The 21,573-nt window shown below is 44.8% G+C and overlaps 1 protein-coding gene across 4 annotated transcripts in view; it reads right to left on the bottom strand.

Annotated features, from left to right (window-relative positions):
* Positions 1 to 21,573, bottom strand: part of MCF2 (MCF.2 cell line derived transforming sequence) — a 110,981-nt gene that overhangs the window by 48,120 nt on the left and 41,288 nt on the right. For all 4 annotated transcript variants that reach the window (XM_058712921.1, XM_058712919.1, XM_058712923.1 and 1 more), the window contains 7 exons: positions 11,027 to 11,146; positions 10,088 to 10,204; positions 8,348 to 8,497; positions 5,971 to 6,104; positions 5,045 to 5,159; positions 2,023 to 2,142; positions 121 to 312 (listed from right to left, as the gene is read on the bottom strand). In XM_058712921.1, coding sequence (XP_058568904.1) covers positions 121 to 312; positions 2,023 to 2,142; positions 5,045 to 5,159; positions 5,971 to 6,104; positions 8,348 to 8,497; positions 10,088 to 10,204; positions 11,027 to 11,146 — 948 coding nt within the window. The remainder of the gene's footprint in view (positions 1 to 120; positions 313 to 2,022; positions 2,143 to 5,044; positions 5,160 to 5,970; positions 6,105 to 8,347; positions 8,498 to 10,087; positions 10,205 to 11,026; positions 11,147 to 21,573) is intronic.

Genomic DNA, 21,573 nt, shown 5'->3' on the forward strand with positions numbered 1-21,573 from the left:
TCAATCCTTCCACCTCTTGCACATTCAACTCCGAGGCTATACCAGACCCTCACCCTAGAACGCAAAAGCAAAAACAAACGGTCTTCTTATTAAGAAATGTATCAGGTCTCACGACACTACCTGCTGCAGGAGTTTATGCATTTTGAAGATCCTGCTGAGCTGTATCCGTTTGGCTTTAATCTCATTAACCAAAATATCAGAAAGGTAACGGAGTTCATTGCACCTCTGGCAGATCAAGTCAAGGGCATAATGGTGATTTGAAGCAAGTCTGTGTCCGTGTAATATCACAAAGCGGGCCTTTGCTAACAGATCCTAATTTTAAGAAAGAAGTAAAATAAACACCGTATGATCGCTGTTCAAATAGAGGAGGGGGCAAAAAGAAAGCAACTGAGAAGCAAATTGGCTTAAGCAGGGCGGACGGAGTGCCAAAAATATGATTGCATGTCATACTTCTGCAGGCTGTCAGAAAGCTCGGGGTTACAAGTAATTAGCTACGGCAGTGACGTCATCAGAAGCCCACGTGTTTCTGGTCACAGAAACAGAAAATGAACCAGCCTGCTCAGAGTGTGGACGAGATTTGCTTCTCCCGGTATGTACAGATTTAGAACAGAACTGCATATATCAGATGAGGGACACACCAGCCAAACGAAAGCGAACGGATTTCATGCCGTCTCAGCTCTGGAAATCTCGTTAGAGTCAGCACCTGCCCTCCTCCTTGACATCCTGAAGTGAACACCACAGGGCTCTCAAGTCCAAAGGGATCTTGGCGGCCTTGCCTCCACTCTACCAACTACTGGCATCCCGCCCCCCCGCACCCTGGTCCCCCACTTGCTCCCGACCTAGCAACTGAAAGAGCAGGAGGTCAGGAAATATTTGGCGAGGTAAAATAAGGAGAACTGAAGCCCGGAACGATGAAGTGACTGGCCTACCTAGCCGGGGGGAAACACAGGATTATAATAGGGAGTTATTTTTTTAACGGGTACGGCTTCAGTTTTGCAAGATAAAAAAAGTTCTGGCAATCTGTTGCACCACAATGTGACTACACTTAACACTACCGAACCGTGTACTTAAAAATGGTTAAGATGGGGGCGGGGGCGCCCAGGCGGCTCAGTTGGTTAACTGTCCGGCTCTCGGTTTGGGCTCAGGTCATGCTCTCGCAGTTCATGGGTTCGAGCCCTGCGTGGGGCTCTGCGCTGGCAGCTCAGAGCCTGGAGCCTGCTTCGGATTCTGTGTCTCCCTCTCTCTCTCCCCCTCCCCGACTTGTGTTCTCTCTCTCTCTCTCTCTCTCTCTCAAAAATAAATAAACATTTAAAAAAAACTAAAAAAACACAAAAAACAAAAACCAGTGGCCTTGCTCTCTCATACAAGACAGAAGAGCAAAGCTAGTTTGTTAACTGTTAAAGCCATGAGTCCAAGCTTTAAGACCAGCAAAGTGATCATCGTTTTGAGTACTTATTATACAACCACATTTCCCGGGTATTGTGCTAAGTGTTTTATCTACAACATCGAAAACAGTCCTCCCCTAATCATTCCGCAAAGTAGGCCACTGTAGCCCCAATTTATAGATGAAGACGTTGAGGCTTAGAACATTTAATCACTTTGCCCAGGGACATGCAGCTAGTAAGACGAAGCAGATTTATCTGTCTGAATCCATATTTGGTTCAACTGCAGATACCACATGATGGGTATTTAAGAAATTATGCTCTTGTACATTTCTATTGTTTCCAAGTAGCATTCCTGAGAGACATTTTGCTGGCTTCTTCAGAATGCTTTATGCTTCTGTTCCTATCGGTGGGCCTGAAACCCGGTTGCTCACACGGTGACCTCAGACACTGCCCGTTGCAACTACATGACGCATCGGCAGGGTCACCTCTGGCCCACGTTGATTGGAAAAGAATACAGACCAGTGTTATTAAACCCATTACGCAGACTGTTACCAGGAAAAGTGAACCGGGAGGGTTCATGCTCCTGAACCCTCACAATGAACTATTACAATAGCGACCGTCTGAGATGTCCTCTTACCTGAGAATTTTCATCTAAGTTTTCCAACTTTTTAATTTTTTGTTTTACTTGACCTAGGTTCCCGGTGACGTCTGCCAGCTCTGCTTGTTGGTTTAACAGAAGTTCGACTTCACTCACGAGCTGCAAATAGGAAAAAACCAAGGCTTTAAGCATACAAATTATGAAGCATTTTTCCTTTGATCATTTTCATAGGCAGTGCTATTAAATAAGAACAGCGATATGGAAAAATCGCACATGTGGCAAACACTTCTGTCATTTTATTCCCAGGAATCGATATAATCTATTAACACCCAACCTACTAGATATCAGTGGATACTCATGATCTGCAAATATCTCTACGTACTTGCATATATACTCCCTAGCGCTATGGTGAGTGGTCCCAGGAAAGAAGGTTCCCCCAGTAGTAATTAGCAGCATACTTGGAACCCAGATCTTGGTCTTTCCTATCATATCCCAGAAAAAGAAACCAAGGCTCCTCAGGAAAATGGCTGGTTCCACGGCTAAAGCAGAGGAGGTACAAGATAGGCTTGGAACATCTCTTTATGCCAGAAAGTAAAGAAGTGATAACCCGAAAAAAGTCTGGATGTGTCACAAGGGCACAGTAGCCAGTGAGAAACACCAAAATAGTTAAGAACAGTAAAGAATCACAAACCATGAAGAACTTCTGATGAGCAGGAAGATATTTGCATGACCTTAAATTTTCTCCCCACACGTTTCCTACTAGTTACAAGTGGGGGAAAGTCATTAGTGGAGAAACTCCATGGAAGCCTGACTGGGTAATCGAAATGCACATCAACGATGAGGGGCAGGTGGACTTCATTAACTCCCTCGGTTGGGGAGGAGAGAAAGATCGGGAAGGGCCAAGAACAATACCCTCAGCAGAACACATCGCTCATAGAGTATTCCTGCTGGTCATACAATGATTAATCTAATCATAAGAAAATGTCAGACAGGGGTGCCTGGGTGGTTCAGTGGGTTAAGCGTCCGACTTCAGCTCAGGTCACGATCTCACAGTTCGTGGGATCGAGCCCCATGTCGGGCTTCTGTGCTGTGAGTGAGAAGCCTGCCTGGGATTCTCTAGCTCTCTCTCTGCTCCTACACACAGCCCCTTCTCTCAATAAATAAATAAACTTTAAAAAAAAGAGAGAGAGAATGTCAGACAAATGGAAAATGAGGAACATTTTATATTAAAAAGCACTGTGTTCTTCCGAAATGTCAGTGTCATAAGAGACAAAGAAAGGCTATGGAAATGTTTGTTCTAGATTAAAGGTGACTAGACAGGACAACTTATCCAACACCCAACCCTCTAAGACTGACTCCTGTACTGGAGGGGGGGAAATGATATAAATGGCATTATTGAGCCGATTGATAAAACTGGAATACCAATGGTAGGTGCTATAAAAGGAATGCGTTACTGTTAAATGTCCTAAATTCGATAACTGTCCCGTGATTATGCAAGACAATATTCCTATCCTGTAGATTCAAAAATATCTCAAGTTTGAGAATATTCAAATTTTCTGTACATCTGAATTTACGAATAAGACCTTTTTTAAGTGAAGTTCCTAAATACACAGAACCTATCGACAAATCACCATGAGATACAGATCACGTCAGTGAGGTTACGATCCGAGGAAAAGAACAATACCGATTAGAGGCAACAAGGATTTGAAGAAACAGAATGCAGTATGGATGCAAACCAACACCGGAAGAGTGTTGTTCTTACATGGATTCGGTTGGGGAGGAGGGAAAGATCTGGAAGGACCAAGAGCAACTTGGCCTATTCTTTCTTTAAGGAAGATTTCACAGAGAGCATGGCATTCCAAAACCTGTTTGAGTCACAGGAGGGAAAGGTCTGGCAATCCCGAGCCCTGTGTCCAGAATGCGGCACCCAAACCCAATTCTGCTCACACAGATGAAATACCAAGCAAGTAAGAAAGTCATGGGTAGAAACCAAGCCAGCCACATGTGAGAGAGAAAAGAGGTGAGTTTTCTTCGGATCTCCTGGAAAAGTACTATGAAAGAGACTATGTCTCTTGACCAAGTGTGATGTATTTTCCAGAAGCATCCAACTAGAATGTACTTTTAGCCTTTCAAATAATGCATAATTGAACACGATTTCACTTCACCCATCAGGCTTTTCATAGAAATAAATTACTGGATCAGAAAAAAAATGTTTTGGGGTGCCTGGGTGGAAGAGTCGGTTAAGCATCTGACTTCGGCTCAGGTCATGATCTCACGGTTCGTGGGTTCGAGCCCCACGTCGGGCTCTGAGAGCCCTCTCCCTTTCTCTCTGCCCCTCCCCCACCCATTCATTTTCTCTCTCTCTCTCTCTCTCTCTCTCTCTCAAAAATAAATAAACATTAGGGGCGCCTGGGTGGCGCAGTCGGTTAAGCGTCCGACTTCAGCCAGGTCACAATCTCGCGGTCTGTGAGTTCGAGCCCCGCGTCGGGCTCTGGGCTGATGGCTCGGAGCCTGGAGCCTGTTTCCGATTCTGTGTCTCCCTCTCTCTCTCTGCCCCTCCCCCGTTCATGCTCTGTCCCTCTCTGTCCCAAAAATAAATTAAAAACGTTGAAAAAAAAATTTAAAAAAAAAAAAAATAAATAAACATTAAAAAAAAAAAGAAAAATGTTTTTGTTAGGTCGTATTAAATACGGTCAGTATAAGTATATGGTATTAAAACAACAACAACAACAACAACAACAACAACAACAACAAGGAAGTGGGTATTATTTCCTTGAAAACCTAGTCCATAGCCTGAAAGCATTTTATATGTAAAATAAGTTTCAAAAATAAACATCAGGGTGGACAGTAACTGAGTCCTCCTTACAAGTTCAGTGCTTTATCCTAGGAGATTAGTAAGCAAGAAAGACATCTTGGCAGGGTTCGCTCACATTTGCTCCCTTTCCATCCCTCTCTGGGTGTCAGTGGGCATCTTGTGAGACTGTACTTCTCATGATCAAGGAGTAAGTAAGAGCCGCTGGCAATAATGAAAAACCCCGTATAAAGGAATGTTTTAACTGACCTCTTGAAAATCCTGCTCAAACTTCCATAGTTGCAGATACTGCTCCATTTTTAGTTGGTGTTTTTCCCAAAATCCATCAAAAGCTATTTCCATATCATGTACTTGAGTCAGCAATCTTAACAAAGAAAAGTCGTTAGAATTCCTTCACACCAGCGATTTGTTCTGTAGGGAAGTGCATAAATCTGGTCTGGACATTAAGAATTATAAGGAGGGGCCCCTGAGTGGCTCAGTCAGTTGAGCGTCCGACTTTGGCTCGGGTCACGATCTCGCGGTTCATGAGTCCGAGCCCCATGCTTGGCTCTGTGCTGACAGTTCAGAGTTTGGAGCCTGCTTCGGATTCTGCGTGTGTGTGTGTGTGTGTGTGTGTGTGTGTGTGTGTGTCTGCCCCTCCCCCGCTTGCGCACTCTCTCTCTCTCAAAAATAAATAATAAAAAAAAATTTTTTTTTTAAAGAATTATAAGAAAAGTCAGGGCACCTGGGTGGCTCAGTTAAGTGTCTGACTTCAGCTCAGGTCGTGATCTCAGGGTTCGTGAGTTCAAGCCCCACATCAGGCTCTCTGCTGTCACCACAGACCCCACTTTGCATCCTATGTCCCCGTCTCTCTCTGCCCTTCCCCCACTCACGTGTGCCTGCACACGTGCGCTCGCGCGCGCGCTCTCTCTCTCTCTCTCTCTCTCTCAAAACTAAACATTAAAAAAAAAGAATTGTAAGCAAAGTCAGAGACCATGACTCTTGGTCCACGAAGAGCCCATCAATGTCCACAGAACCTCTCCTACAAGCAAACTGATGTCTGTGAGACGAGGGAAGTTGTTTTCAGATTCCCAAAGGTCCAGAAATACTTGCACACTTAAGAGACTGAAGCAAAATTAGAATTCCCGTTCAAAAGTGTAAGATAAGTAATTCCAAACCAAAAGGAGAGTACTCACTTATTAACGGTTTGCCAGTCACCATTGATTTGTGGCCGACGTTCAAGTCTTGAACTGACGACATCTTCAATGCTAGGCACTTCCAGACTTGTGAGGAGGATTCTTCCTTCTTTGGTTACAGCTGTAATATCATTCTGGAAAAAGGCACGGTGGGATGAATTAGCCTGCTAGCAACCCATCCCGCATGACTTCACGACAAGGAAGCGTACACCTAGAGCACGCTATAGAAGAGAAACGGCAGTTCTAGAACGGCCTCTACTGAATCCGAAACCCGTGAGGATTTCCAAGAAGCCTCTGCCTACTGAGACGGGTGTTGCGATCGCTATTTTTATAAGATCTTTATAGGCAGCAGTCCCTTGTGGTCCAGATGTAGTCTCCTTCTCTTACTGGTAGAAAGTTCTAACTCATTCTACTCTACTAATATTTTTAACGTGCTCTAATAAAGCAGTCGTAGCGTCATGAAGTCTACCACATTGGAAAGCATGCAGTTAACATAATATTTAATGCACATTCAGGGACAGGGAGATTGTTATCAACCGCCGCCTGCCATATTACGTTACGTCACATTTGGGTTCATTAATTCCTCACAGAGCATACGCTGCTTTCTATTCAGAAGGTCTTAACCTTGGTGGGTAGATTCTCCGGGCATCTAAGAGTGAGCTATGACTCCCTTCAGGAAATCCAAGGGTCCTCTGAACTGTTAGGCAAAAATGTGGGTGTCCCTGTATTTGTCCGGGAACAGGTTCTAAGCCACCACCAATATAAATAAGAACATAAGCACTGAGAGCTAATATTTCCGGGGCGCCTGGGTGGCTCCCTCAGTGAAGCGTCCGACTTCGGCTCAGGTCATGATCTCACTGCCCGTAAGTTCGAGCCCCGCGTCGGGCTCTGTGCTGACAGCTCAGAGCCTGGGGCCCGCTTCAGATTCTGTCCCCGTCTCTCTGCCCCTCCCCTGTTCATGTTCTGTCTCTGTCTGTCTCTCTCTCAAATATAAAATAAAACATTAAAATTTAAAAAAAAAAAAAAAAGAGCTAATATTGGGGCGCCTGGGTGGCTCAGCCGGTTAGGCGTCCGACTTCGGCTCCGGTCATGATCTCAGGGTCCGTGGGTTCGAGCCCCGCGTCGGGCTCTGGGCTGACAGCTCAGAGCCCGGAGCCTGCTTCGGATTCTGTGTCTCCCTCTCTCTCTGACTCTCCCCTGTTCGTGCTCTGTCTCTCCCTGCCTCAAAAATAAATAAACGTTAAAAAAAATTTAAAAACAAAGAGCTAATATTTATGAAATCGTGGCTATGTGCCAAACGTGGTTGTACATCTATCACCTCGTCCATTTCATCCTCACAACAACCCTACAAGGCACACACATATCGGCATCAACCTCGCTGTGCACGTAGGGCAACCGCAACTCAGAGGGAGGAGGCAAACTGCCCGATCACACAGCTTATGAGGGTCAGAGCTTTCTCTCCTGGAACAGTTTTACTTTGAGATTATGATTCACGAGTTCAGTCTCTCTCCTCTTCATCTACAAATGTCCCCGCAAAAAGCAATTCAAACTAAAATACGAGTGTCGTCTCTACACAGAGCTCGTATCCGAGCGCCGCGTCCCCACCCCCACCCCCCCCACCCCCCGCCCCAGAAGGACATGAGTGATAGAGCCTGGTGCTTCTTGAGATCATCCTTCAACTTTCGGGAGAACGTGCATCTCAAAGTACTTGGTGATTGTCTGAACTGTGACTCAGAATCCTTCACAACCCAACACTCCAGACAACTGGATAGGAGGGCAAAGTCAACTTGCCATCTAAGGTCTATGGTAGAAAACAACAAAAGCTAGTACTCTGGGGACGCCTGGCTGGCTCAGTCGGTGGAGCGCGTGACGCCTGGTCTCAGGGTCGTGAGCTCAAGCCCCGTGCTGGGTGTGGAGCCTACTTTAAAAAAAGGAAAAAAAAAAAAACTAGTACTCTGTGTAAAAGAAAGCTTGTGATCAATTTAACAATGTTTGCCTTGGTCGCAGGCCCCCTGACTCCTCATCTGGGTTCTCCTTCTCCACTTCACGTCGCACCTGGGGTGGGCATAAAACTAGATCACCCATCTGCCTTCTGATTCTCCAGCTTTCCAAATGAGCGGGCCTTTTGAAAAGATAAAGAATCCGTGATAACAAAGAGGACCGTAGACTTCTTATTCTGGGGCAGCATGGACTCTTCTATTAACAAATAAAGAACTTCTCAAGAGAATGCACCAGTTACAAGGGGGCCACTTACGTTCAACAGATCCGGGCCACTTTCCCCTTGTGGGTCCCCCACCCACCAATCAGTGTGAAATGCACGCGCGCCATAAAAGAAAGGCCATGGGTCGTGGTTGTTTGTTGACGCTTTCAGACATACCTTTAACATGTGATACCTCTCGGCACGAAGCGCAAGGATTTCTTCTATTGAAGGAATATCATCTGGCAGTTCTGTCTCCGCCAGTTCAGTTCCAAAGGACTGTAACATCTGAGCCATTTCCTTCACCGTGAGAGCAAAATTTTCTATAGCCTGCAAAGACCCAGTGATCCTTTTAATTCCATGGAAACTGCCAGCACATCAATACCTAGATCAGTAACTGTACTCACTTTCATCTAGGTATGACAACAAGCACATATACTATGACCTCTCTTCTGCTAAGGAAAGTTGGCATTGCCCTTGGCAATCAACGCTACTTTTGTAGCTAAGCCTCTACGAAACTGACGTGAGGTTAAAGAGTCTTCTTGAATGTCTTTGATCTAAACTTCTGTACTCATCTCTTGAACGCCAATGAGAACAATGTCTCTGTTTTAAAGTTTCTTTCTTTTTTTCTAGTAATCTCTACACCCAGCGTGGGGCTCGAACTCACGACCCCAAGACTCGAGAGTCACGTGCTCCTCCGACGGAGCCAGCCAGGCGCCCCTGAAAACAATTTCTTAAAGATGCCGTGGACTGAGTCATTTGCTTTCTGACTTTGTTTAGGTCTATCCCATTAGACCCTGCAAATGTAAAATTACTTTATGCTAACTTTACTTTGGAAGAGAACATCAAAGCCACCGGACATTTATTATAACTTATGAGCAAGCATTAGCATTCCAACAAAGCAATGCACGAGGGTGATGGGGGAACAAACTGGCCACAACAATTCATTCAGGCACAAGACTTGAAATTGTGATCGCGAAGGTTCGGTCGCCCTCAAATGTCAAGTCGCGTTGCGATGTTGATTGTTTCCAAAATCAACTGCTCGGGAAAAGAAAAGTGGGGGGGGGGGGGGGAACCCGTAGAGACCTTATAAACCCTCTGCTTACCACGCAGCTCGAGGTGATCTGCTCTTTCGTTTGCAGTTTTAGAGGTTATGAAAGGCTAGACGCTACTAATTTTGACGATACACTTTCGTATGAACAAAAAGAACTGCTGAGTGACAAAGATGAGGAAAACAGGATCCTGATTGAATGAGAAATCATTTCCTTCAGAAGGTTCCCTTATCGCTGGGATCTGGGACAAAGATTCTTCTAGTATAAACTCACATCTGCGAGGCACAGGGTCTTTGCCTATTTGCCAATGTCTAGAACCGAAGGAAACTCTACTGTAATCCTAACTGCCTCAGAAGCATCGCTAGGATGACATGAATCGTATTACTTAGCATGTTTTGAGGGCTTGTCATCTGTTAGGCACTGTGCCACGCAATTTACATTTGTTATCTCATTTAATCTTCCCAAAATCCCTACGACGTAAAGTAGTATTATTCCCATTGTATAGTTGGGAAAACTGAGAGCCAGAGAGGCTATACAGCGTGCACAAGGTTACACGGCTAAAAATCAGCAGTGCTGAGGTCTGAACCCAAAACGCTTTGTTTCTCCAAGTTACTACACGGCCACCGGAGGCAGTGGACAGAGCATGATCGCCTTGCTCCCTAGGCCTCTCCTTCAACTGTCATCCTCAGTGCCTCTTCATCATTTCTAGATATTTCCTAGGGAAGAAAATCAAGATGTTGAATTATATGTGTTTGAAAAACAGGAGCCGCAGCAAGCTGTCTTTCCCAAAGAGGAGCACAATGCCGGAACTAGGTTTTAAAGGGTAATATGAACTACAGGCTCTACAGTAAGAGCAAAGGCAACATACATTTCTGAAGATGATCCATTCACTGTTGGAGTACTGCAAGGTGCCGCCTAACTCAGGGGTTAACTGCTTGTCATCAATGTATGTCAGCAAATCACTAACTGAGCTCAGCATAACCACCTATATAAATAAGCAAGAGAGATACTGTTAACTGCCCTTCGCGGCATCCCTCCACTTAACTGTACAATGAACTTCAGCATTTCCTTAGCACAAAGTTACCTTTTGCAAATGGTTCTAACAGTTCTCTCCTGTACACCCTCCCCCGCCCACGTCCGTCTGCACTACGTTCTTTGGTAATAACAGTTTTCACATACGAAACATTTCTCTGTAAAGCAAAGTTAATCTCCATAGAAACCCAAATCGCTGGTTCTCCTTGATCTAAAATTTTGCACTATTAATGGCCAGCCTTCCGAAAGAATGTTATGCCTACAACGGAGGAAAAGGGCTTTCTGTAGTAAGTTATAACTTATCAGGAGGGGCTGATCTTCGCAAAAGTACCATAATTTACGAGGACTCTATCCCTAACCCTAAATAAACGTATAAAAATATATTTGAAAAAAAAGATCATGGTACTATGAACTAGCTCAGGATGCTAAGTTCATGGGAGTTCAAATACGTAAAACACACGCTCATTTTTTCCCTAAAAATAAAACGTCCTGATTTTATACACACACGCACACGTGCATATACACACACATAAATAACGTAGGTGACATATATCTCATTCAACAGGGATTGCTTTGTTACAAATTGACGAAACTCTTCCTTTATTTTAACAATAGAAACAGAAGACTTTGGGGGATTTCAAGTTTGTAGTTTGGGAAGACAAATTCTATTTCTTTTCTTTCAGATGCTTTGTGAGCACGGGTAAAGCATCAACAGCATGGTACAAAGTCCTCACAAGAATTAAAGAGACAAAACATTTAAACAATATACTCTTACTGGTAACTTCAGCATGAAATCCTCCTGACTAAATCGAAATCCAATGTCTGTGAAAGTCCTTTGAAGAAAACTGCTGGGACGTAGGACCAACACCAAGTGCAAGTTCCCAGGAAAAGAAACCTACAGAAAGGAGAAACGCAGGAAAGGAAGAACAAATCGTCAAAACGTGCACTCGACTGAGCACGCATCAGAAAATACGTAATTAAAGGAAACCGTTTTTAAAGCAATAAAAGCCACTAGAAGGACAAAACTTTAAAAATGGATATTGATACAATCTAAAAACTTGGAAACAGAAACAGAACTAATGTAAGGTCATCAGATCAGACCCTTGCAATGTTCATGGAGGGGAATTTTCTCACACAAAAGTAGATCCCAAGTTAAGAACAACTACACTTTTTTACAAAATAAATCTAGGTTTTTATTTTATTTATTACTTTTTAAGTTTATTTCTATTTTAGTCATCCCTACACCCAACATGGGTCTTGAATTCACAACCCCGAGATCAAGAGTCACACGCCCTATCGACTGAACCAGCCAGGCACCCCACGAACCATACCCTAAAACTTCATTTTTTTAAAAAAAATGTTTTTAATGTTTACTTTTGAGGGGGAGGGGGGACAGAGAGAGAGAGGAGACACAGAATCCAAAGCAGGATCCAGGCTCCGAAGTGTCAGCAGAGAGCCCGACGCGGGGCTCGAACCCATGAACTGTGAGATCGTGACCTGAGCCAAAGTCGGAGGCTTAACCGACTGAGCCACCCAGGTGCCCCTGAAACGTCATTTTAAAGTTAGTCATTTGTATTTGAATTGCATTTATTCCCTGTGAAACGGAATTAGAACGCAGGTTCCTAGGATAACCCCAAAAGTCAAAGGGAGCTTAAACATTATATACATGCACTAAGCAATGGAAGAAACCTGTGTTATGGAATCATATTTTTATTTTCATCCAAGCAACATTCACGGAGTCTCTTCTACATGTCCATTCCATGTACCTAAGCGAACGACTGTCGCGCACTGTTAGCAGTCGGTGTCCCCAAATTAGTAAGATGTAGTCCCTACCCAGTTTGCAAGAAAATCAGTCTAATAGTGCAGTCCATTAGTAATCGTTAACTCTATAGCCCAAGTTGATAAGTGAAACAAAGGAAGAAGAATAATCCACAACAGATGGTCAAAACGGTCTGTTTGAAGCCTAAGAAAAGGAATTACTTAGATCAGAATGTCATTCCGGTGCACCAATGTTTCCCCCGTTTCCAGAATACAGACATGTAGGTGGTCAAGAAATAGTTGCTGAAAGAAAGACAAGGAGGGTGGGCGCCTGGGTGGCTCAGCCAGTTGAGCGTCTGACTCTTGATTTTCCCTCAGGTCAATGATCTCACAGTTCACGGGATCGAGCCCCGCATCAGGGTGTTCGGTGACAGCATAGAGCCTGCTTGGGATTCTCTCCTTCCCTCTCTGCCCCTTACCCACTTGTGCTCTATCTTAAAATAAGTAAACATTTTTTAAAAAGATAAGGAGGGGACTATGGAAAATCAGTGAGAGACAGAACAGTATGGCCCAACGTTAATAATGAACTACCATATATCAAATGCTTACTCTATGCCAAATATTTTGCCAACATTATCATAGTTCCTGTTCATAATAATCGTGTGAGGTAGTTAAGCTAGCGTCTTTTACAAATAAAGCAAGCGGGGGCACCTGGGTGGCTCAGTCGGTTGAGCGTCCAACTTCAGCTCAGGTCATGATCTCACGGTTGGTGAGTTCAATCCCCACATTGGGCTCTGTGCTGATAGCTATCAGCACAGAGCCTGCTTCAGATTCTCTGTCTCCGTCTCTCTTTTTCCCTCCCCTGCTCGCTCTTTCTCAAAAATAAATAAACATTAAAAAAAAAAAAAAAAAAAAAAGAAAGAAAGAAACTGAGGCTCAGAGAGTTTAACTTGCCCTGGCTGGTGAAGTCTTAATCTATGCCTGCATCAGTGCTCTTTTTTTTTTTTTTTAATGTTTATTTTTGAGAGAGAGAGAGAGAGGCAAAGAGAGAGGGAGACAGAGAATCTGAAGTGGGCTCCTCACTGACAGAGGCACAGCCCAATATGGGGCTCCAACTCCCCAACCGCGAGATCATGACCTGAGCTGAAGTCAGACGCTTAACCCACTGAGCCACCCGGGTGCCCCGTAAGTCGGGGCTCTTAATCACTGTACGCTTCCCTATCTCTTCGAGACGTCCCGGTCAGGAAAGCTAGAGGAAAATGATGCTCGAGAGTGTAGCAACGGGAGATGGTGCTAGAAAGACAGGTAGATGCCAGATCAGGAAAGACCTTGGCTTTTTCGTGGAGGCAAGGGGAGGCTCTAAGAGGTTTTAGGCAGCGGAGCAACACGATCAGCATTTTAGAGGGATCACTTCAGCTTTAGGAAAGGACTAGATTTGGACAAGAGTGGAGGCAGACAGACGAGCTAGGAGGTGGGTATTAACAAAAAGAGGAACTTTCACTCAGGTTTAAGACCTAGACTCTTGGGAAATACACATTTGAAAATGGGGATATTTTGGGGCGCCTGGGTGGCTCAGTCGGTTAAGCGTCCGACTTCGGCTCAGGTCACGATCTCGCGGTCCGTGAGTTCGAGCCCCGCGTCGGGCTCTGGGCTGATGGCTCAGAGCCTGGAGCCTACTTCCGATTCTGTGTCTCCCTCTCTCTCTGCCCCTCCCCCGTTCGTGCTCTGTCTCTCTCTGTCTCAAAAATAATAAAATAAACATTAAAAAAATTAAAAAAAAAAAAAAGAAAATGGGGATATTTTAAATTCAGTTTGAGGGGTGGCTGGCTAGCTTAGTCGGTGGAGCATGAGACACCTGACGTCGGGGTTGTGAGTTTGAGCCCCACGCTGGGTGTAGAGGTTACTTAAAAATAAAATCCGTAAGTACAACTTGAGACGGTGATAAAGCATCAACAGTTAAGTGGCCATGAGAACCAGAGCAAGGGAAGAGGACCGAGTGGGAGACTCACAAATAAGTGAAAGAAAAGAGGTCAAAATGAAATCAATAAATTAATCAATGATTATAAACAGACACAAATCGGGCTGGCTGTCCAACTCCGAACTCCCCCAGGTGGCCGTGCCTCTGCTACCCTCTCCCTTCAGGAGAGACTTCTTCCCCTCTCTCAGGTACTAAATGGTTATGTCCCCCAAAGTTTGCGCTGAAACCCAGCCCTCAATGTGAGGCTGGTAGGAGGAGAGGCCTTTGGGAGGTGCCTGGGTGATGAGAACGGAGCCATCATAAGGGGACTAGTGCCCTCATCAAAGAGATCCCAGAGAGACCCCTCACCCCTCCTGGAGCCTGCTTCAGATTCTGTGTCTCCCTCTCTCTGCCACCCTCCCCCGCTCCCACCGTGTCTCTCTCAAAAATAAAGATTAAAAAAAAAAAAAAAAAAAAAAAAAAAAAAGAACTGTGATCTTCCTACATGACCTTGCCCTCCTAACACACAGCGATTAGTAGTGGGATGAAGTCCTGCCCTGGGACTTTTCACACCAGTGTGGAGGGAAGAACACTTTGAGGGTGCAGTTCCAGAGCTGCTGGTCGCCGTGAACCTGCTGGAGAAAACTTACTTCAAAGCACGCAGCTAACATATGTATAGAACTAGAAGCAGAGACAGAGTCCCAACGATGCTATATACCCCACCCTCTATGATGTACATAGTGTGTATTTTATGTTCAACATGGTACGTACTTCCTATAGTTATCGTAAGAATTAAATTAAATAATGAACACAGAGGAACTTTGTTAAGCCCTAAAAAAAAGAAGATAGGCTTTAATTTTTACCTTGCATTCTTAGATCTAAAGACAAGTAGGCTTAGGTAGAAAACTTCCAGGATATTGATAAAGGCTTGCTTTTTTTTTTAATTTGTTTAAATTCAAGTTAGTTAACATACGTTGTCGTATTGGGTTCTTTTAAGTTTTTTTATTGACTTAGGGAGAGAGAGAGAGAGAGAGAGAGAGCGTGCGTGTGCAGGGGAGGGGCAGAGAGAATCCCAATTCTCCCTCGATGCAGGGCTCAATCCCACGACCTTGGGATTCCAACCTGAAGGGAAATCAAGAGTTGGATGCTTAACCGCCTGAGCCACCCAGGGGCTCTGATAAAGGCTTGCTTAAAGGGGAGACTCTGACAGAGCCTTGGGAAAACTCTGGACCTATTTTTAAATTTTTTTTTGATGTTTATTATTTTTGAGAGAGACAGAGAGACACACACAGAGCGCGAGCGGGCCAAGGGCAGAGAGGGAGACACAGACTCCAAAGCAGGCTCCAGGCTCCGAGCTGTCAGCACAGAGCCCGACGCGGGGCTTGAACTCACAGACTGCGAGATCATGACCTGAGCTGAAGTTAGTTGCTTAACCAACTGAGTCACCCAGGGGCCCCTCTGGGCCTATTTTTAGATAGAAAGCATAGATTCTACTTCGATGCCATTTGCTTTAGGAGTTAAGCCTCTCCTTCTTCTTCACACGGGTAAGTTCTCAAAACCATTATACTTTCCTGCCTTGACCCAGCTGCCTTTCCACTTTTTTTTTTTTTCTTTCAAATGGAACTGAAAGCACCCGACCTCTGTCAACACTTATGGCAAAATGTGTTTTGTTCTTTCATGGACCCTAGGTTGATCTGGTCTCATCATCTTTTTCTCTCGGACTTTCCTTAACACCATAGTCTCTGGTATCACATAGGAAATCTCTAGGTGGCCCTAAGCCTGACCAACTTAAAGCCTGGCAACTCTCTGCCTGGGGTAAAGGCCCTGGTCTCTAGCCTGCCACACCCGGGAGAGCAAGGTTGTCCCAGCACCTAGGTCCAAGGTCCATCACACGGCAGGGAACAAAGAAGAGAGGAGAGAAAAAGCAGAATCATGGTCTATAGAATCCACAGGGAAGCAAATTCGGGCAGGGTTTGGGGGTGCTCCGCTGCTTAAAAGTCAGGGATGTTATGTAGCTATTATTTTTAGCATTTTAACCATCTCATTTAACTGTCTCGTTTACTTATTTATTTCTTCTATTTATTTATTTAAGTGATCTCTTACACCCAACGCGGGCCTTGAACTCACGACCCCGAGATTGAGAGTCGAACGCTCTTCCGACTGAGCCAGCCAGGCGCCCCCGTTTACGGAATCAGTCATTGCCTATATTTGACAAAGTGGTTTGCCCCAAACATGGACACCTGGAAAAAAAAAATCCTTCTAAAGAGAATTCTACATTCTAATCATATCATGCTTAAGGAAAACTTCCTGATTATTCTGCCATACATTGTCCTTCCTTAATTCTTTCAAAATGTTTAGGGATTCACTTGTGGCCAAAAGCCCACAAAAAGTAGCATTTTTAAAGAAAAATTTTATCAAGGATGAAAACTTCAGTTATTGCCTGCATACTTGCATTTACAGTGTTTTTCATGAAGGGATAGGTAGAGAATCTTTATTTCGCGACCACACAGATCGTCCTGGAACACACGGGCTCCGAAATAGCTACTCTCAAATTTAAAAGCCATTTAGAGGAATAAATCCATCTGACTGGTCGGTTATTTATTTATTTTTTTTAGAAAACGAAATCACACAGTTCAGACCACGTATACGGTTTGTATCCCTCCCACCCATTGAATCCCCTGTGCCAATCGGATAGACTGGAGTTTTTGATCCCGGTCCCATTTACTTTCCCAACCTAAAAAGGTGCTTGCCATATTTGTCTAGTTACAGCAAATCCATAACCTCGCACGAGTGACTCCGTTTCATAACTCTCTCGAGCAAACACTTACATACGTGCAGCACAAAGAATTCAGAAAATGAGATTGTACAGCCTTGTAGGGTAACAGACAGTAGCTACCCTTGCCCCGAGCACAGAACTTATAGAAGGATCCAATCACTGTGTTGCACACCTGAAACTAACATAACACTGTGCGTCAACTATATTCGAACACAAACATTTTTAAACTTTTTTAAAAAGTTTATTTACTTATTTTGAGAGGAGGGGGAGGGGCAGAGAGAGAAGGAGAGAGAGGATCCCAAGCAGGCTCCCCGCTGTCAGCATAGAGGCCAATGCAAGGGCTCGAACTCACACGCCATGAGATCATGCCCTGAACCAAAACCAAGAGTCAGACACTTAACCGACTGAGCCACCCAGGTGCCCCAAAACTTTTTTTTTTAATTTTTTTTTTTTAACGTTTATTTATTTTTGAGACAGAGAGAGACAGAGCATGAACGGGGGAGGGGCAGAGAGAGAGGGAGACACAGAACTGGAAGCAGGCTCCAGGCTCTGAGCCATCAGCCCAGAGCCCGACGCGGGGCTCGAACTCACGGTCCGTGAGATCGTGACCTGAGCTGAAGTCGGACGCTCAACCGACTGAGCCACCCAGGCGCCCCGCCCCAAAACTTTTTAAAATACACACACACACACACACACACACACACACACACACACACATATTTATGTATGTTTGGGACCTCTGAAGGCCTTATGGTAAGGGAAAGGAGACTGACTAGCTGGTCATGGGTGAGAATGTCGCTTTTTACTGAAAGCCTTTTACAAGAATCATGATCACCATGAGCATAATTACGATATTGTGCTGAGTGCATACATTAGATTCTATTTTTATCCTTATTTCACAACTGGAGAACTTGCCTGTGGTAGGCTGAATAATCACTCCCCAAAGATGCCCACATCTTAATCCCTGGAACTTGTAAATATATTACCTTATAAAGCAAAAGGGACTTTATAAATATGAGGAAGTTAAGGGTCTTGAGATGGGAAGATAATCCTGGACTCTTGCAGTGGGAACAATGTAATCACAAAGATCCTTACTAGATGAAGAGGGAGGCAGGAGAGTCAGAGAAGATGTGACATGAGAAGCCCAGGGCAGGGATGCAGGGCCGAGAGCCAAGGAAGGTGGGCGGTTCTAGAACCTGGAAAAGTCAAGGAAGTGGATTCTCCTCCAGTTTCCAGAAGGAACGCTGCCCTACGAACACCTTTCTTTTAGCCCAGTGAGACTCATTTTGGACTTCTGATCCCAGAACTGTTAACAGAATACATTTGTGTTGTTTCGAGCTGCTAAGTTTGTGGTAAGTTGTTACAGCAGCAAAAGGGAAGTAATACACTGAGGTTGTGGGAGGTTAGCAATTTTCCAAAAACTTCTAGCTTGTAAGTGGCAGAATGAAAACCCAGATTCACCTGGGGTGCCTGGGTGGCTCAGTGGGTTAAGCGTCTGACTTCGGCTCAGGTCACGATCTCACAGTCCGTGGGTTCGAGCCCCGCGTCGGGCTCTGTGCTGACAGCTCAGAGCCTGGAGCCTGCTTCGGATTCTGTGTCCCCCTCTCTCTCTGCCCCTTCCCTGTTCACACTCTGTCTCTCTCTGTCTCTCAAAAATAAACAAACATTAGAAATTTAAAAAAATTAAAAAAAAAAAAAACCCACATTCCCCTGACTCTTAAACAGGCTATGATTGAAAAATAAAAAGAGTATTTTCATTTCAGCTTTCCTTCCTCTGGAGAAATTCCTAATGGACAGAAAAAGGAGCAACAGGAGGAATTTGGGGAAGCGTGGCAACGATGGTACAAGGATCGGGTTCAAGGTCAAGAGTCTAAACCTGAAACCCAAAACAAAGGTGACCAATGTGAATGCCTACCACATGTTAGGGGAAGAATGGAAACACGTGAAGTAGGCAGGGTTTCATCAAAACACAGCCTGAAGGAGGTGGAAAATGGCAACTCACACTCTTCCCAGATGGTGAGTAGTCACCGGAAATGGTGGGGATTATGGTGAACTGGAGAGCATGGGGCGGGGGGGGGGGGGGGGGGGGGTGCACCACTAGTCAGTTTCAGCTAAATGTCAGGTGGAAAGGTGGGCTTTGCCAAATCTTCAATTTCTCAAAAGAAGCCAGAAATCCAGAGTTGTGTGAAACATCAGGATTTTTAAAGATGGGAAACAAGTTCAAAGTTTGTTGAAACACTGTATGACCTAAACAGAACACATCTTTGGACTACCAGTTTGTGACCTGTGACCTAAAGCTTCATGTCATCTGAACATGGGTAGGTATCAATATATGCTCCTCTCTCTGTGATCGCTGGCTAGGAGAATCTCGACAGGACAGAGCACTCGAGAAATTCTAACCAGAAAGGCCATATGGATTTAAGATCAGGTTGCAGATGTTTGACTATGAGCATACACATAGGGAGAGAGAGTGCTTTTTCTCTATACAGTATGCACACATTTGCCTAAAAGTTTCAAGATAATCCATTTTAAAACTATTGTTTAGGGGCGCCTGGGTGGCTCAGTCGGTTAAGCGGTTGACTTCTGCTCAGGTCATGATCTCGCGGTCCGTGAGTTCAAGCCCCGCATCGGGCTCTGTGCTGACAGCTCGGAGCCTGGAGCCTGTTTCAGATTCTGTGTCTCCCTCTCTCTGACCCTCCCCTGTTCACGCTCTGTCTCTCCGTCTCAAAAATAAATAAAACGTTAAAAAAAATTAAAAACAAAAACTATTGTTTATTTTTTGTTTATTTTATTTTCAGACAGAGAGCGAGCACGCACAAGCGGGGGAGGGGCAGAGAGCGAGAGAATCCCAAGGAGGCTGCACACTGTCAGTGCAGAGCCCGACTGTGGGGCTCAAACTCAGAAACCAGAAGATCACGACCGGAGCTCAAATCAAGAGTCAGATGTTTCACTGAGCCCCCCCCCCAGGCGCCCCAAAACTAGTATTTAAATGAACAAACAGCATATCACCTATCATAACTAGTATCAGACGCACATATCTTACAGCAAAGATAACCCAAGACCATTGAGCTTTTCCATTTCTGTTTGGGGATACTACATTTCTAAATTCTTTGGTATGCTGCTTTAAGAATCCCTAATCTTTATGGTTATATAAACATGAAAAAGCACAATTTCTATTTTCTCCACAAACCCCAGATTGTAAAACTATAAATCGTGTTTGAGAGCCTGTCAAAAGAGCAAAGGGATGTGGCCAAAGGTCAGCCTTATTTTATTTTGTTTTTATTTTTATTAAAAAAAAAAAAAAAAAAAAAAAAGCCAGCATGGGAGAGGAAACAGCATTGCTTTTAGCTTCTTGCGGGCATTTTTTTTTTTTTTTTTTTTGGAGTTTCAACATGTGACTGCTTAAAGGCATGCTGACATTTCTCCAGTCACTATGCGCGACACGCCCCCCTCCCCCCCCCTCCCCGCCCCCGCAGCAGATCTCTCTGGTTCTTCCGGTTAATGGGCACAGAATTAGCTCGCTCTCTCTCTCACCTTTCCTTCCTAGAGAAGATCTACTCCCTTCTCCTCACGCCTACCCTCAAATTCCACAGCTACATAGCCTTATAGCAGTAAGGACAGCAAGAACAACAAAAGGCATACACTTGGACGCATCATCTCACTCCTGAAGTCTGGAAATTAACCTCGCCTAAATCCTTTGTGTAGTACCAAAGAGAGGCAATTCATACACCCTGTATACACTTGTCTGTGATTCTGTAGTTATTTCTTTTAAAATGTTCAGGGGCGCCCGGGGGGCTCAGTCGGTTAAGTATCGGATTCTTGATTGTGGCTCAGGTCATGAACTCACGGTTTGTGGGCTCGAGCCCCGTGTAGGGCTCCACGATGACAGTGCAGAGCCTGCTTGGGATTCTTTCTCTCTCTCTCTCTCTCTCTCTCTCTCCTCTCTCTCTTCTCTCTGCCCCTACCCCCACTGGTGCTTGCTCTCTTTCTCCGTCTCTTAAATAAACTTGGGGGAAAAAATGTTTAAAGTGCGTTATACATCGCAGAAGTTTGGTGACGTTATGATAAAACACCTTCTATTCCTACAGACTTTCTCCGTTTTTTAATCTCTAAGGCAAAGCAACGCAGTAACACTAAGACGAAACCTTTGACTGAAAGCCTATTACAGATGTGCGAGGCTTGGTACACACATTACCTAGTGAACCCCCATAACACTGCGGTCGAGTAGCTTTTACGGCCTTTTTCGGATGCACAAACCGAAGCACAGAGCAGTGCAGTAACTTGTCCAGGGTTCAGCCAGTGAGCAGGGGCACCCAGGCCTACCTGAATCCTCAGGGAGAGCTCTTTCTAAGACACAGAACACTTTTCAGTGTTACACAGGCTGAATGCACACTGACACTTGCTGCCTGGCGTTCAGGAATCACTTGACCCGAACATCTAACAGAATGGGACAAATATTAATGGTCAAAAGAAACTGGGGGAAAGAATCTGGCATCATGGAGCCCATTGAACAGAGACTGCTCTAATCCAATAGCCTAACAGAATAGAACGCTCAGGCGTGGCCATGTGATTGACCTTGATACGGTCCGAACTACCTCTTCAGAATACACCGAGGACAATTTCATGACTTCAGGTACAGAGCAGAATTTCCAGCGTCGTGAACGAATTCCACACTGTTCTCCCAGACCGCGCCCTTACAGAGTACAGAAAGTAGGAGTGACTCTGCAGACCTCCAAACAACTTGCCACATGACCTCAGGGGCAGAAGAGTCGTGGGCAACGGTCCTTCCTTGACGTCTGTCCTTCTCGTCACTTATCTGTTATCATGCCCT

This window comes from Neofelis nebulosa, chromosome X, assembly GCF_028018385.1.
Source record: "Neofelis nebulosa isolate mNeoNeb1 chromosome X, mNeoNeb1.pri, whole genome shotgun sequence".
In the NCBI taxonomy this organism is placed as follows: domain Eukaryota; kingdom Metazoa; phylum Chordata; class Mammalia; order Carnivora; family Felidae; genus Neofelis; species Neofelis nebulosa.